Source organism: Macaca nemestrina, chromosome 2 (genome assembly GCF_043159975.1).
Source record: "Macaca nemestrina isolate mMacNem1 chromosome 2, mMacNem.hap1, whole genome shotgun sequence".
Taxonomy (NCBI): domain Eukaryota; kingdom Metazoa; phylum Chordata; class Mammalia; order Primates; family Cercopithecidae; genus Macaca; species Macaca nemestrina.
The window spans coordinates 128,980,190-128,996,425 of NC_092126.1; the positions used below are offsets into that span (position 1 = coordinate 128,980,190).

Sequence of the window (16,236 nt, forward strand, 5' to 3'; positions counted from 1 at the left end):
ATACACACACACCATATATATGTATATATACACACATATATACACCATATATATACACACACAACGTAAGCATATACATATATGTTTTTCTTTTTTTTTTTTTTTTTTTTTTTTTTGAGACAGAGTCTCTCTCTGTCACCCAGGCTGGAGTGCAGTGGTGTGATCTTGGCTCGCTGCAACTTCTGCCTCCCAGGTTCAAGCGATTCTCCTGCCTCAGCCTCCCAAGTAGCTGAGATTACAAGTGTGCATCACCATACCTGGCTAATTTTTGTATTTTCAGTAGAAATGGGGTTTCACTACGCAGGCCAGGCGGGTCTTGAACTCCTGACCTCAAGTGATCCACGTCCTCTGGCCTCCCAAAATGCTGGGATTACAGGCATGAGCCACCATGCCCGGACTTATTTTTCTTAATTCAAAATAATAGTTTATTAGAAGTTTAGAAGCATACTATTATGATTATTTAGAACTTTTAAGTTTTTTAAAAAGCTAGGCTTTATTTTTTTAAGCAGGCTTATCAATAGAATGGATAGACTGATTGCTCTTAATTTCTATTAAAGGCCTACATGTTTATTTCCTAATTCTTGCAACAATTTCATTCTAAGAAATGGTCTATCATTAACAGGCACATAAGTCTGAAAAGACACAGGGAGAACTGCATGGTAAGATAACAACTTGTGTCTTCACCCATCAAAGCTTTTGTCATTTGTTCCTGCTCTCTCTTAATGCATAAACTAGTTGAGGGACAATTCAAAATGAGCTTCATCTAGTAAAAACCCCACAGTACATCTGTGAGAAAGATGATCTTTGGGGCACACAATAGAAATTTATTTTCTGAGGGTCAGAGGGACAGCCAAGTTTGCCTCTCTGATGCCCCATATTACCAATCCCTCTTGTCAGGCAAAGTGGAGGTGAAAGTTAGTATTGGCCAAGGACACTTGCTATATTGAACTCATAATTTTTACAATAAGATGCTGGGCATCTATTTTATGGCCTGGCACTTTTTTTGTCTTACGTTCTTATCACCAGGGTATTATACAAATGACTTTTCATCACCAGCAGCAAAAAGGAAAGAAAATATGATAGTTACATCTTCAGTGTGGCAGGTAGGATTATGTTTCTACAACATTTATATGGCATTCGCTTCTTTTGAAGGAACTTTTATTTGTTACCTCTCATTTTTCTCAGAGGAAGTTATATAATACAAAGCTTTTTTAAAATTTTTATTTATTTATTTATTTTTTTCAATGGCCTAACCTTTGGTTTCTTTTAGTATCATCCTATCAATCAATAGTTTTGATGAAAGGAAAAAGTGGGAGCCCAATGCTAGAATAAGGCACACAATAAAGAAGTCACGAGGGTTTTAGACTTTTAAAAATGGGAAACAAGAACCTCAGGCAAGAGAGAAACAAAGAAACACACAAGGTCTGCATCCTAGGCTAGTTCTCCATTTCCTCCTCAATCCTGGCAACATTTCATAAATTACCTGGCTGAACCTTTTGGAATGTATGAATGAATAAAGAAGTAATCGCTAAGGAGTTCAGATCTGGGCAGAGCAAAAAGTAGACAAATCAGATACTCCTTGTAAAGATAAACAATCCCTCTTCATCTGGTCTACTGAATCCTGGCTTTTCTCATTCATTCATTCAACTAATACTCATCAAGTACCTGCCATATGCCAGGACCATGTTGGGCCTTTGTGATGCAGTGGCGAACAAAAGACATGGATCCTGCCCATGTGAATTTAATAATATGATTTGCTATTTTCAGATTTATTGAATATTTTCTCATTCATTAAAATATGCATACATATTTTCATCATAAAATTAACACTGTTAATTGATTTGTGCCTTTTAATGATGTCAGGCTGTACTTAACACAAATGTACATAATTATAGAGAGGTATAAACTAATGTGTGGATTGTGAATGGGCACTTACTCTACATAGTAGATACCATAGACAGGGTCTTCAATCTTTTCCCAACCAGCAGGCAGTTCTGAAAAATAAAAGAACATTTACGGCAAGAAGAGCATATTATTGAAGAGCCTGGGTATTTTCAACAACTGAGTTAGGCAAAAAGAGAAAGACTCATAAAAATGCTTTAAATCCAATTAAAACTGTATATCCTAACCAAAAAAAAAAAAGTATCTATTATTTTATCAGTGTATTTTTCTACATGAAGAGCAATTCTTCATCTACTGACTGGTATTTAATGCAAGAAAATAAAATTTAATAAAATGCAACCCCGGATGCCTTTATTCTAAATCACTATTAAATTAGATTTTAATGAAAATATAGGTTAAACTTGCCTTGAATGCATAGTTCCTATCTTAAATGTTCACAGTTTTCTCATTTTGTTTCTAGGCCATCTTATTACACAAGCAAAAATGGATGAAAATTAATGTTTCATTTTCAGTACAGTAGTGTTGCTTTGCTCTCCTTGAAATAAAATAAAATCTGCATCTTATTTTCTCCTTGTTCCTAATGAAAATGTAGTTGGGTTTTTTAACTGCACACATCTATCACTCAATTGCTATCTCTAGGCTGGCCCATCGTTTCCAGCACTTAACCTGTGAAAGCAGTAACACAGCTCCTGATCCCGGAAAGCTCATTATCTAAGGTGGACGATTTTATTTCTTTAAATGTGGTGGTACCATCACACTAGGGGATGTATGTGCCTTTCTGAAAACTCAACCACGCTCTACAGAACTTCCTAAGGTTTCATATCAAAGGCCAAAACTTTATTAAACAGGTAATAGTTCTGTCTGAACAGGAATCTGTTGTGGAAAGGCCCACTGCACCACATTATTTTACTTGGTGAAAGAAGGGACTAGGTTGTGTTTTTTTGTCATTCAACAACCCTTTCAGGTAGAACAACAGTTATTCAACTTAATTTTAAAGCTTCCCTGATATGTAGTCAAGGCAAACTTACGTAATACCACACTCTAAAGTGAATAATTAGTCCTAGAAGTAGGTATTAAGACCAACTTTGATAGAATACTACAGACTTGAAATATTTGAAATAGATTTTTGTTTAATTCAAGGAATCATGTGGTCACTAATTTAAATAATGATCATGTCATCAGGGCAGAAGGCTTACATATGCTACAAACAGTTCCAGACTGAGGTGGAGCCATGCACATGCACACAAACTTATACAGACTAATTACTTAAAGTTTATGTTTTGTTCAGATTTGGCTGCACATCAAGAGACATTAATTTCATGGTTTTTGCTCCACATGTTACTTGTTTGCAAACAAAGAGACAGGTTTTCCCCTCTTTTCTTCTAAATTAAAAAGAAAAAACATTTAGCAGGTTTTAAAGAAGTCTTTGACTTGTAGGACACATAAGCTACTAAAATGCAAGACAGGTCCAATTTGCAGATGTTGATACAACTCGGCATTTTTATATACTGAGTCTTGCGGACCGATGCAAATTAAATGCCTGGGAAATGCTTTCCCCTTACAAAGCTGGAAATTACCATTTAAATGAAAATGAACCAGGAAAATATTTCCAAAGAGTTGGGAAATCGAAGATTAAAAAAATGCAAATTGGTGCACAGTCATATATTTGTACAGGGCAGAAGGGTGGGTGGGTGTGAGGAGACTGCATTAAGTTCCACAGAAACACCATCTCTTTTCAAAATCTGCAACCTGAAATATGTGGCCTGATTATCTTTAGATAAAACAGGGGAAATATTAAGCTTTCAAGTTACTCAATTATTAATTTGACAAACATTTGTTGAACGCCTACTGTTTGCCTGAGGGTATGTTAGGCATCAGGGACACGAAGACAAACGCCAAGTGCATCATCTAAGCAGAAAATTCAGCCACGTGGTAGTGCTTTGATGGAGATCCGAGGAGAGTACTAGAAAAGAAGGTACCCGTGACTTGTTTCCTAGTGCCTAGTCAACAACTTAATATTCTAGAGTTGAAAGATGGGGCCAGTCAACTAGCATCTCTGGACACTCGTCAGTTTAAACACATCTTTTGGAACAGATGAGCAAACTCCAGAAACTGAAAAGATAGTTTCTCACTTCCAATGTGGTGATTAACTTAATCATAGAAATTAGTCTCCTAATGCTTAAAATAGAAATGGGTCATCGATTTTAAATAGGAAGATGTTTGTCCTAGAATTTGCCATTTGGTTCTAAAAAAACTGAAAAAGGTAGAAAATATTTAAGTCCAGAAAATAATGACATTATAATTTTTTAAGCAAACACTCTAAAGACTCTTAAAAAGGAATCCTCATATGACTAACCACAGTCAGGGAGCAGATGAGACTGCACAACCTATCACAGAGATTTCAGGTGGCTAAGATCCTTTTGGCATTGCCCAGATATAAGATTGAGCTTTAGTTCTTTCATTTAGGCCTACTACTCTGTGGCTTCGGGCTACTTACTTAACATCTCTGAACCATATCTTTCCCCTGGGTTTACCTCAAAAGTCAGTAGTGGATTAAACAAGGATCCTTCTAAACACTTAGCACAGTTCCTGGTACATAGAAAGTGCCCACAAATCGCAGCTGCTCCAGGAAAGCACAAAAGGAGTAAGACAGATGTCTGTGGCCTGTGTACTTGCTACTCCTGCCTCTGAAAATCTCATGCTGCACTATTTTGTCTTCACAGAGCAAATATTGAGCAAAGGTTCTAATTTCTTTTCAAAGAGATTTGTCTGTGTATAGATTGAAAATCATGTTCAAAACCAGAGATACATTTCAAAACTGTGACTTAGTTTTGGTTGGGAGAAGAACTTATTTTCTTGGCTCTATCCCCCCTAGTTGGTTTCACCATACGAACACCCTATAATTCCAAAAGAAGGTTCTGCAGGTGCTTTTTAATTCTGGGGAGATGTCTGCAGAGGACGTGATAAATTCTGCAAACCAAAGTACATAATGGAGCAACTGACCCAGCTCAAACAACAGAGTTCAGAAATGACAACTCTATAATCAAATGATCTGTGTCCAACACCCAAGCCAACTGCCCACGCCTCTCAGAGGCCGATTACAAAGAGGGTTTCCTTGTCACATCTGGAATTGCATTGTTCACTGAAAACCTGACAGTTGCTATTGTTTGAAATTAGGACCCTCTTATTAAGAAAATGAGCAGTGAGCTTGTCAACAGAATCTGAAGTGAATGCAACAGAAAACAGTGTGTGCGCACGTGTGCTACTCTTTACACAGTGGACATGTGCAGGCAAAAATCAAAGGTTTTTTTTTTTTTTTATCTCTACCCTTCCTACAAGAACACATTTGGGTCATTTCTATAGTATAGAACACATTCCTCCCTTGCGCTGTGTTAATGGATAAAAGTACCATAAGGAAGTATGGAAAAATCCAAGAAGAGGGAATTAGGTAATAAATAATAAAGCTGCAAATAGCTAATAGCATGTGTTGATCACAGGGACAAATAATAAAACACACTTTCATTAAATCACCTCATAAGGACCATGGGAGCTCCTGTTTCGGCCCCTCTTTATGGATAAGGAAAGGGAAGCTAAAAGAAGGTGAATAGCTTCTCAAAGTTTGCATAGCCAGTAAGCAGGGGAGTCAGACAGCTTGATCTGAACCCAGAGAAAGCCAAGACAACTCATGTTTAGAGTCTTTAACAGCATAAGCAAGTCTCCACGATATCACAGTTACATATGGGTAAAATGCAGAAACATCTTTCCTGAAAATTTCAAATTCAAACTTCCAGAGAAGCAAATAAGGTTGTGCCCCTGTACACAGCTGTGCTATCTCCACTGGCTGCCAGCAGACAGCAGAGCGATCTCTCACACATATTACTCAGGTAGCAAGAGTAGTTGAAATCGGCTGAACAAATGATTAAGACACTCATTTTGTGTCTGGAAAACCTATTTCTGTCTCTTTCAATTACTTTAACTAATATCATTGGATTGACAATTTCTTTTTTCGATCAAATTAGTTTCAAATTGTTCTATCATTCAGGGTGAACCTTAAGTCATTCCTCTCACAATGACCACAAAGATAACTTATTAAACATCTTTAAAAATAGATCGATCAATAGTTATCGACCATTGTTGGCATGTGCATCAATTACAACAGGTACGTTTCAAATGTTACAAAAAACAGAGCTTGGTTCTATTCTATCATAATTCTAGCCAACCAAGACAGATTATCTTTATCTCATGTAACAAAAATAAAGAAAACCAAATGAATACAATAATCTGTATTAAATAGATTTATATTTTCAGGTCTTCAGGCAATCTCAAAAATGCCAGGCAGATTCAATAATCTTACTACAGTTCCACTCATACTGATATTAAACAATCTTCTACTTAAACAATATTCAATTGCTAAAGAATCTTCCCATCAGCCGAGGCTTTCATCTGCAATTTAGCTGAAATTTATGCTTTCCTATCTATCCATCAGTAAATGTATCTGATGGAATGCAAGCTAATTTTAATGTTGTTCAAGGTTGAACATAAAAGCGAACATAATTCAATATATTCCAATAGCAAAGAAACAAGAATTTGGCATCATCTGCTAGCATGAATTATTCCTAAACAATAACTAGAGTAGTCAAGACTTGATTTGTATTGACACAACTCGAAGGCAAACAGTACATATAGGTGCTGCATCACTATATAAACAACCACTCACTATAACGGCAAGGTCAACAACATGTGGTCTGTGATGTAATAACAACATGATCCTAAGTCTTAACTATTCAATTCCTCAGTGACCTTCTTTTATTGCAAGTGCTCCTATAATGCTCCTTAAACTAGTGTTAATAGATTTTTGTTTGTTCTGCTTGGCTTTTTTATATTACCCAAATAACCATCTACACTAAACAAATAAAGAAATAAGACTGAGACAGGTTACGCAAAAGTTCAAGGGACACAGCAAGCATCTCTTCGGTTCTTTCCCAATCCTCACTTTACAAGACTACCTATTACCAGTTTGCTAACTCTCGTTCTAGTCTCTGTTCAGTCAGACACTTTATTTGTAAACATAATATATTACAACTCTGCGTGATGCCTGCAGTCAGACGCGCAGGTTGTGAGACTGACCTTTCCTGGATAAACTAAAACAAAAATCATAACTGGAGGAGTGCAAACTAAAGAAACAGAGGGATTAAGCAATTCACTGGGGAAAAAACCATGCAGGTCATGTCATGCACGTGTCATGCAGTAGCAGCAGGCAGGAAGGGTTTACCTAGTTCACTGTCCAGCTCCTCGGTGTGTACCCCTTCTTCTCCAAAGGAATAGCAGGAATGAGACAGAAAAGAGAGAAAGCAAAATTCAGACACCAGCACCAAGAAAGGAAATCTCCTCAGGAAAACAGCAGCAAACACATCACTCTAGTTCGTCCTTACCTGTATTGTGGCTTATTTCATTGGCTTGGATAGTAAACTCGCGACCTCAGTGTAAATCACAAAACAGGAAGAGCTGATATTGGCAAAATAATTATATGGCTCATTTCCTTGCATGTCAAAATAGGATTTGATTGGTTGTAAAAGATGACAAATACCTTTGCGGTTTCAATGTTCTTAAGTGGGAAGTCACTTATTACAGACCTTATTGGGAGTAAACAAAGCTGTCAGACTTTCAATATCAGTCCTTTTAATCCTTCAATAATCCTCTAATCAGTGAGGCAATTATACTCACAATTAAAGCATTATTTAACTTACAAGTAACAGTGCTGCTTGAAAAATGGAAGGTGAGGTCAAATTGAGTGTGGACTATATAATGAGCTAACTTTGATGTCTTTCAAAAAGGAGCTGGAAAGATGAATTACGTCAAGATAAAATATATCAAGGAAGAAAGCCTTGAAAACTGCCCTGAAGGAGTGTTGGGAGGCATTTTATTGGTTTTGTGAGAACACATACACATGCGCGCGCACACACACACACGCACTTTCTAAGTCAAGCAGCTCAGAAATATTAGAATTAAAATGTCCTCAAAAATGTCAGTGAGCAAAACAAGTCCAAATCCTTTCCATTCTTGACCTCCTCCTCTTGCTGTCAGTAAAACATTTTATTACTGAGAAGGAAACACAGGAGAACACACAAAAATCATTTCATACCTAATGTTTCCCCAGCTATAGGGCAAGTGGCTCCTATAAGCTTCACAAACACAGGGATCGAGCCTGTTTTCACCACCACAATAGGATCAATGCCCAGTGTAGCTTTCTGCACATGTTAGGTACTAAATATTTGTTGATGAATGAATGAATGAACCAATCAATCAATGATTGACTTAAATAACCAACATGGGCCTAGACACCTTGTAAACTCTTAATTTAAAAATGATCCCAATGCCAATGGTAAGTTTTGATTGGCACTGTTTCTTAAAAGGAGAATCTAATTTACACAAAGTTACCTGTGAAAATGCCCACTTGTATATTATCTAATGTCTTTGGGAGCATTTGTTCACTTCTTCAGTAGTTATTTATCAAGACCTATGATAAATAGGTCTTGCCAGTCACTATGCTAGGTGACATATCAAAATGAACACAATCAGGGGCCAGCCATGGTGTCTCACGCCTGTAATCCCAGCACTTTGGGAGGCCAAGGTGGGTGGATCACCTGAGGTTGGGAGTTCGAGACCAGCCTGGCCAACATGGTGAAACCCCGACTCTGTTAAAAATACAAAAAAATTAGGCATGTGGCGCTCACCTGTAATCCCAGCTACTCGGGAGGCTGAGGCAGGATAATTGCTTGAACAGGAAGGCAGAGGTTGCAGTGAGCAGAGATCATGCCACTGCACTCCAGCCTGGGTAACAGAGCGAGACTCTGTCTCAAAAAACACAATCAGACATCTCTGCTTTTCCAGAATAGGAGACAAATCCAAAGCTCACACGAATGAAACTAAAATTAAAATCATGATAAGTTCTCAATAGAGTAAGATACATGAGTGATCTAATCATATCTTTGGGGGCAAAGTCATGGAAAAATTCCCTGAAATATAACCTGAAGGATATACATACCTAGGATGCACGTGACATATAGAAAGTATTCAATAACTATTGTGAAATGTAAGAGTATAGTGAAATGTAAGGGTATTCTAAGACAGAAATGCACATTTAACTGACATGAGGCAGGAACTCAATGAGGACTAGTGGGGATGAAGAGCAGAGAGCAGAGAGCAGAGAGCAGAGAAATAGTGTGAGAAAACCTAGAGAGGTTGACCGCACAGGGCTCAGAGAAGCAAGCTATGGACTTGGCATTTCCTAAGCAGACCCTGTGGAGGTTGTCACTGATAACATCATCACATTTACATTTTAAAAGATTGCTCTGAGTGCAACACAAAAAGGAGAGTGAAAAGAATCTGTATGGGAGATGAGCATGACCTCAGAGGAGAATGGTAGACGCGGTGAAAAAAATAGTGAATGGATCCAAGAGATATTTAGGATGCCAAGTGAATTTAGCTGGTTCACAGGTTAGAAATAGGTGTGAAAAAAAGTGACAGATCAAGGGGGAATTTTGAGTATGCATAAATTTACCAGGAATGGAGACAGGAAACACTTAGAGAGGACCAAATTTTGGGGAAAGATAATCAGTTTTAATGGTTTTAATATGACTGAGTCAGAAGTCTCTTTGAGACAACCGTTGACACTATCCATCAGGTGGATTAAAATATTGGCCCGGAGTTCAAAGGCAAGGTTGAGGGCTTCTAACTGAACTGGACACAACAATGACAGAAGGAGTCATTCACTAACATCAAAATCTCAAACTAGTTTCTCGATTTTCTGAGATAGGAAATATTAAATCTATGTGATTTAATATTTAATTAAATATTAAATGAGATAGAACATATTAAATCTTTACAATAATTAAGTATGATGCTATACTGTTACACCCCATATGTATGACCTACAGAGAACAGAAAGAAATACAGGGGCAATATTTGCAACCAATATGCTTTTCTGCTTTGTGTTATAATATAAATAATAACAAGGCAGCTTTGCGTTAACTGGCAACAGAAAATGCAAATTGATACTTATCATAATCTGATTATATATTTATACTGTTTGTGTGTACAGGCACACAGATACACATAGAATTTCTACTAGAAACAGAATATATGAATTCTAATATTAAAGAGATAATTACTAAACTTATTGCATTTGGTATGAATATATTCTTGTTCCAAAGGAAATAACATTAATACAAAAAGATAATTTTAAGAATTAAAAATTACTAGATTTGGTAACAAAAATGTCAATTCTATTCAATACTTTTAATCTATGTACAGTTTTTCTCAGAAAAAGCTATTGCAATATTCTATCATTTATAATATTGTATTAACAGGCATTTTCATACCTTCCCAGAATAATTACAGAAAGGATATTGACATTGAAGACCCTATGGTAATGACTGCCTAAATTGCTTTCAAAATCATAAGGCATCAAATGATTAAATTATTGTTCCACGAAGTTTTAGGGTTGAATGTATTTTATGCTCTGATCTTTGAAAATTGGTTATTTATGTGCAGGTTGAGTATTATCCAAAATAGTTGGAATCAAAAGGGTTTCAGATTTTGCATATTTTCAGATTGGGAGATACTTGTGTAATATACTTACTGGCTCAGCATCCCTAATCTGAAAATCCAAGATCGAAAATGCTCCAGTGAACATTTCCTTTGAGCACCATGGTGACACTTGAAACGTTTTGTATTTTGGAGCATGTTGTTGTTTTGTTTGTTTCTTTAAGACGGGGTCTCTCTCTGTCACCCAGGCTGGAGTGTAGTGGCACAATCACAGCTCTCTGCAGCCTCCTACTCTTGGGCTCAGGTGATCCTTTTGTCTTAGCCTCCCAAGTAGCTGGGACCACAGGCACATGCCAACATGCCCAGCTAATTTCTGTTTTATTATTTGTAGAGTCAAGATCTCACGATGTTGTCCAGGCTGGTCTCAAACTCCTTGGCTCAAGTGATCCTCCTGCCTCAGCCTCCCAAAGTGCTGGGATTACAGGTGTGAGCCACACCATGCCTGGCCAATTTTGGAGCATTTTGGACTTCAAATTTTGGGATCAGGGATACTCAACTGGTATTATATGTTAAACAGAATACTGAAATAATCAGTACAGTCCATTATCTCCCAGGCATGCAAAACACCACAGCTGAATGAACCTGTTCTATTCCTTCTTCAGGAATGAAACAAAGCAACCAAAATAAAACAAGCATCTTGGTCATGCCTCCTAAGTTAGAAGGACTTTTGTTTCCATTTTAAGTAACTCAGATAAATACCGACACAATAGTCTACGTCATTTAATGTAATCTGCAAACCATGTATAATAGAAGGATTGTGGAGTACAAGGTTTTGACAGTATCATACTTTACTGCCTTGCATTTTCAAAAAATCTTCAAGTTTATATATACAACAATTCTGTACTATAGGACAAATTAATAACGTTCTGTTATCTTACAGTAAAATACATATTTAATATTTATACTACTAATTCACATGCCAGACTTGAATAATGAGTAGCAAAGCAGAGCAAAGCAAACCATTTCCCGTTTCATTTTTCCACATCAGAAAATAATTTTGGTAAAACTTGGGATAGACGTTGGTGTACTGAAAAGGGACACAGTAGCTCTGTTTTAATTTTTTTTTTTTTTCATTTTGGAGAAGTAATTAAAAAACCCAAAGCCTTGAAATGAACTTTTTCAACTAAAGCTCTTACAGCCTGTTAGTTCATTTCCAAGATTAACAGGGAGAGTGGTGCTCTAGGTAACACCTCAACCTCTGTCTCAAAAGAATACACTTACTACGTATTGTGGGTATACTGTAAGTTACACAGAGATTCTAAAATGTATCTAGATCTGTTTCCCCTACCTCCAAGACTAGGGAAGTATGTGAAATAAGTAGAGTTCAAGAAAAACTCCCAACTTTTTCCCCTAAGACTTTTAAAAGGTAGGGTTAAAGCTGAGAATGTGTGAGTGACCAGAGCATCTCTGATTTCTTTATTCCTAGAGATTTTCTAGAATTTTCTCTAAGTTCCTGAAGACAGAGGATATATCTTCATTTGAACAGTTTGAGTGTTCTGCTCCTAATGGAGATATTAGTATGCATCTGTCTTCATGTGTAAACAAATTCTTCTCTTGAAACAACTCTGACTTTCCTCCTGGCTTTTGTAAACCACAGTCCATTTAGCAGAAATTGGATTACCTTTTAAAAACTCAACCTAAGACCCGACTGACCTCGCTACGACTCTTTAAAATTTGCACATGTGAACAGTGCCCCCAATTCACTTAACCCAAGACCTGCCTGGCCCCTTACCATCATCTTCACACTCTTCCAGAGGCTTCTGCTGCTTGTTCAGGCACCGAGGGTCTAACCAAGATGTTGTTTTCGTATTATGGCTGCAATCCAGAAACAAAAATAAGGAATTTGTTTGAAAAAAACAAAAAAAAAAAGCAAGAAGCCCATGACGGAATTACACAGTCTTGAATATTTCTTCCTTAACCACAACAAAGATACTTTCTAACAGCAAATCCAAACCAGAAGACGGCCTGAGTTTAGAATTATAAAATTGCTTGGGGAGGGTCTTAGGTAGGCTTTTTACTTACCTAACATATGATTATTCAATTACTGAAAGCTTAAAAAGTAATACCAGTTTCATTTTTGAAAAATGAGTTGCAAATGATACCCCTTGCCTATACCATCTACCCTTGTCTAGATTATTTTAGACTTCGCATTTGTCACAGAGAAAACTTCAATTTATTTTAAATTTAACTATGATTTGAATCTTGGATGCTGAAACTCACAAAGAGGGCTGCTATTTCATTCATTATATTACATAAGAATTCTCCTGACAGCATGAACTACCTCAATTCACATAAATGACTCAAAACTGCCAATATACATCATTAAATCACAGTGTCCTAAATTATGCTTTGGACATAATGATGGCAGCCCCCAATTACTCGTCATAAATAGAATCTGGGCCGAGGATAAGCTTGGAGAGGCTAAATATGTCACTCAACTGCCTTCTAAGGAGTATAGTTCAATTCTAGATGAAGTATTTCAACAGATGGTGACTGGGGCCCTGCAGATCTGAAAGTATACAGACACATTCCCAAAGATATCGTCATTCAATCATGTTAGAAATGTCACCAGAATGGCTGGAAGCATTCAGCCTTTGTGCTTCCCAAAGTAGTGGCTGGGACAAAGTTCTGCTTGAGCCCCCAGGGCACTATGCAGCTAAGGGGGTGAGGCAAACAACTCCAGTCCAGTAGTTCTGGCTACAAACTAGACATGAAAACAAGAAATTTTTTAAAAATTAAGTTTAGGCAGTAACTTAAAACTTTGTTTGAATTGTGACATTTCGGTTGTAAATTTGGGAGTTGGCAGGGCAGAGGGGTTGCCAAAGTTCTTTATTTTTGATTCAAATCTTACTAATTGTTAAAAAAAAATACACGGCTTAAGAGAAAAATAGAATCTGCAAATGTAAACACGTCATATCAACTGTGTTAAAATAAAAATTACAAAAGGTAATATAGCAACCACCACCATCACCACCACCAATCCTACTTAATGTGACCACATATGACTGCCAGAATCTATTCTTTTACATGTTAAAATTTATTTAATCCTTACAATAACCCTATGAGAGAAGTATTATTAGCATTAAAATTATTGCTTCCCATATTACAAATGAGAAAATTGATAACAGAAAGGTAAAGCAATTTGCCTAAGGACACCCTGCTGAAACATCACAGAACTGGGAATTAAACCCAGAGAGTTTTGCACTAGAATCCATAGTCTGCACTATTCCTATGCAGTAAGATAGTAACAAGAATCATTGTTAGGAGAGTAGATTATGCAGGATTAAGAAAAAAACTGTGTTTGAAACAAAAATAATTGTAGATTCACATTCAGTTAAAAGAAAGAATAGAGAGATCCCACACGCCCTTTACCTAGAACCCATCAATAACAACATCTTTCAAAACTATAGTATACTGTGACAACTAGGATACTGATACTGACACAGTCAAGATACAAAACATTTTAATCATCACCAGGGTCCCTCATGTTGCCCTTTTATAGTCACATCTGGTTCCCTTCCAACCATTCCCTCCAACCCTCTTCTTAATCCCTGGTAACTATGAATCTGTCCTCTATTTCTATAATTTTGTCATTTCAAGAAGGTTATATAGCACTGGGCCTGGTGGTAAGTGCCTGTAACCCCAGCACTTTGGAATGTCAAGCCAGGCAGCTTGCTTGAGCTCAGGAGTTCAAAACCAGCCTGGGCAATGTGATTAAATGCCATCTCTACGAAAAAATACAAAAAAAATTTAGCCAGGTGTGGCGGCACACACTAGCCAGGTGTGGTGGTGCGCACCTGTGGTCCTCGCTACTGGAGGGGCTGAGGTAGGAGGATCACCTGAGCCCAGGCGGCAGAGGTAGCAGTGAGAAGAGATTGTGCCCCTGCACTCTAGCCTGGGTGACAGAGTGAGACGCTGTCTCAAAATAAAATAAAAATAAAAATAATTTTAAAAAGAATGTTTTATAAATGGAATCATTATATGTCGTATTTTATGATTGGCTTTTTCACTCAGCATAATTCTCATCAAGATTGCTATATATATCAATAATCAATTATTTTTTATTGCTGAGTAAAACTCCATGGAATGAATATATCACAGTCTGTCTAACCACTCAAAGACATCTGGATCATTTCTAGTTTTTGGCTATTTGGACAAATGTACTATAAACATTCATGTACATGCTTTTGTGTGAATTTATGTTGTTCACTTCTCTGGGATAAATGATCATGTGCGCCATTGCCGAATGGTATGAGCTGCACGCTTAGTTTGTTACGAACTGTTTTCTAGAATGCCAGACGATCCCACCAGCAATGGATGTGAGATCCAGTTTCACTGAATTTTTACTATCACTTAGTGTTGTCACTATTTTTTACTTTAGCCATTTTAATAAGCAAATGATATCTCATTGTGGTTTTCATTTCCATTTCCCCAGAGCTAATGGGGCTGAACTAATTTTTTCATGTGCATCTCTTCCTTCTATATACCCTTTACAGTGAAATGTCTGTCCCTCTCTCCCTGTCTTCAGTTCACATTCTAACTGAATGGTTTGATTTTTTTTCACTCCGGAGTTTTGAGAGTCCTTTGTATATTCTACATACCAGTCCTTTTTTAGATGTGGAGTCTGTAAATATTTTCTCTGTAGTTTGTCCTTCCATCCTCTATCAGGCTCTTTCACAAATCAAAAAATTTTCATTTTAATGATGTCGAATTTATCATCTTTTCTTTCTCAGGGATCTTGCTTTTGATGTCTCTTTGCCTAGTCCTGTATTTCAAAAATTTTCTGGTTTTCTGTTTCCCTAAATGTTTTATTGCCTTATGTTTCACATTTCAGTCTCTGATTTATTCGGGGTTAATTTTTTTGTATGAAGTGTGGGGTTTAGGTGGAGGTGAGGTTACATGCCTCTGGTCATCCACTTGCTCCTGGACCATTTACTGAAAAGGCTATCTGCCCTCCATTGGATTGCTTTCAAATTGAATTGCTTTTGTCAAAAATCAGTTGAGCACACTTGTGGATCTACTTCTGGGTTCTACCTTCTGTTCCATTAAGTTATGAGTCTATTCCTTCACCAACACCACACAGTCTTTATTATTGTGACTATATAATAAAGCCACAATAATATAAATTAGTACATTTGATATCAAGCAGACTAATTACTATGACTTCATTCTTCCTTTCCATAATTGTTTTAGCTATTCTATTTCCTTTGCCTTTCTATTTATATTTTAGAATAAACTTGTCTGTATCTATAAAAAGACTGAGATTTTAACAGAAATTACATAAAACCTGTATATCCATTTGGGGAGTAGTGATATCTCTATAAATTCTGAGTCTTCCTGTCTGTCCATGAGACATTGTCTCAAAATAAAATAAAAATAAAAATAAAAACAATTTTAAAAAGAATGTTATATAAATGGAATTGTATGTAATACTTTATGATTGGCTCTTTCACTCAGCATAATTTTCATGAAGATTGCTGTATATATCAATAATCAATTCTTTTTATTGCTGAGTAGTATTCCATGGAATGAATGTATCACAGCCTGTCTAACCACTCAAAGACATCTGGATCATTTCTAGTTTTTGGCTATGTGGACAAATTTACTATAAAAATTCATGTATATGTTTAAGTACGTCTCTCCATTTATAAGGAACTTCTTTGACTTCTTTCATTGGCATTTTATAGTTTACAGCATATAAGATCCAATATACATTTTGTTAGATTG

General features: G+C 36.7%; 1 protein-coding gene across 25 annotated transcripts in view; it reads right to left on the reverse strand.

Annotated features, from left to right (window-relative positions):
- LOC105483536 (membrane associated guanylate kinase, WW and PDZ domain containing 1) overlaps positions 1-16,236 on the reverse strand; it is a 677,852-nt gene that overhangs the window by 89,413 nt on the left and 572,203 nt on the right. For 12 of the 25 annotated variants that reach the window (XM_011744480.2, XM_011744510.2, XM_071092043.1 and 9 more), the window contains exons 6-8: positions 12,242-12,324; positions 7,175-7,210; positions 1,937-1,994 (exon numbers count right to left, since the gene is read on the reverse strand). In XM_011744480.2, the coding sequence (XP_011742782.2) occupies positions 1,937-1,994; positions 7,175-7,210; positions 12,242-12,324 (177 nt within the window). Of the gene's footprint in view, positions 1-1,936; positions 1,995-7,174; positions 7,214-12,241; positions 12,325-16,236 lie in introns of all 25 variants that reach the window. The other 13 variants (XM_011744423.3, XM_011744462.3, XM_011744486.3 and 10 more) reach the window with 2 other exon arrangements.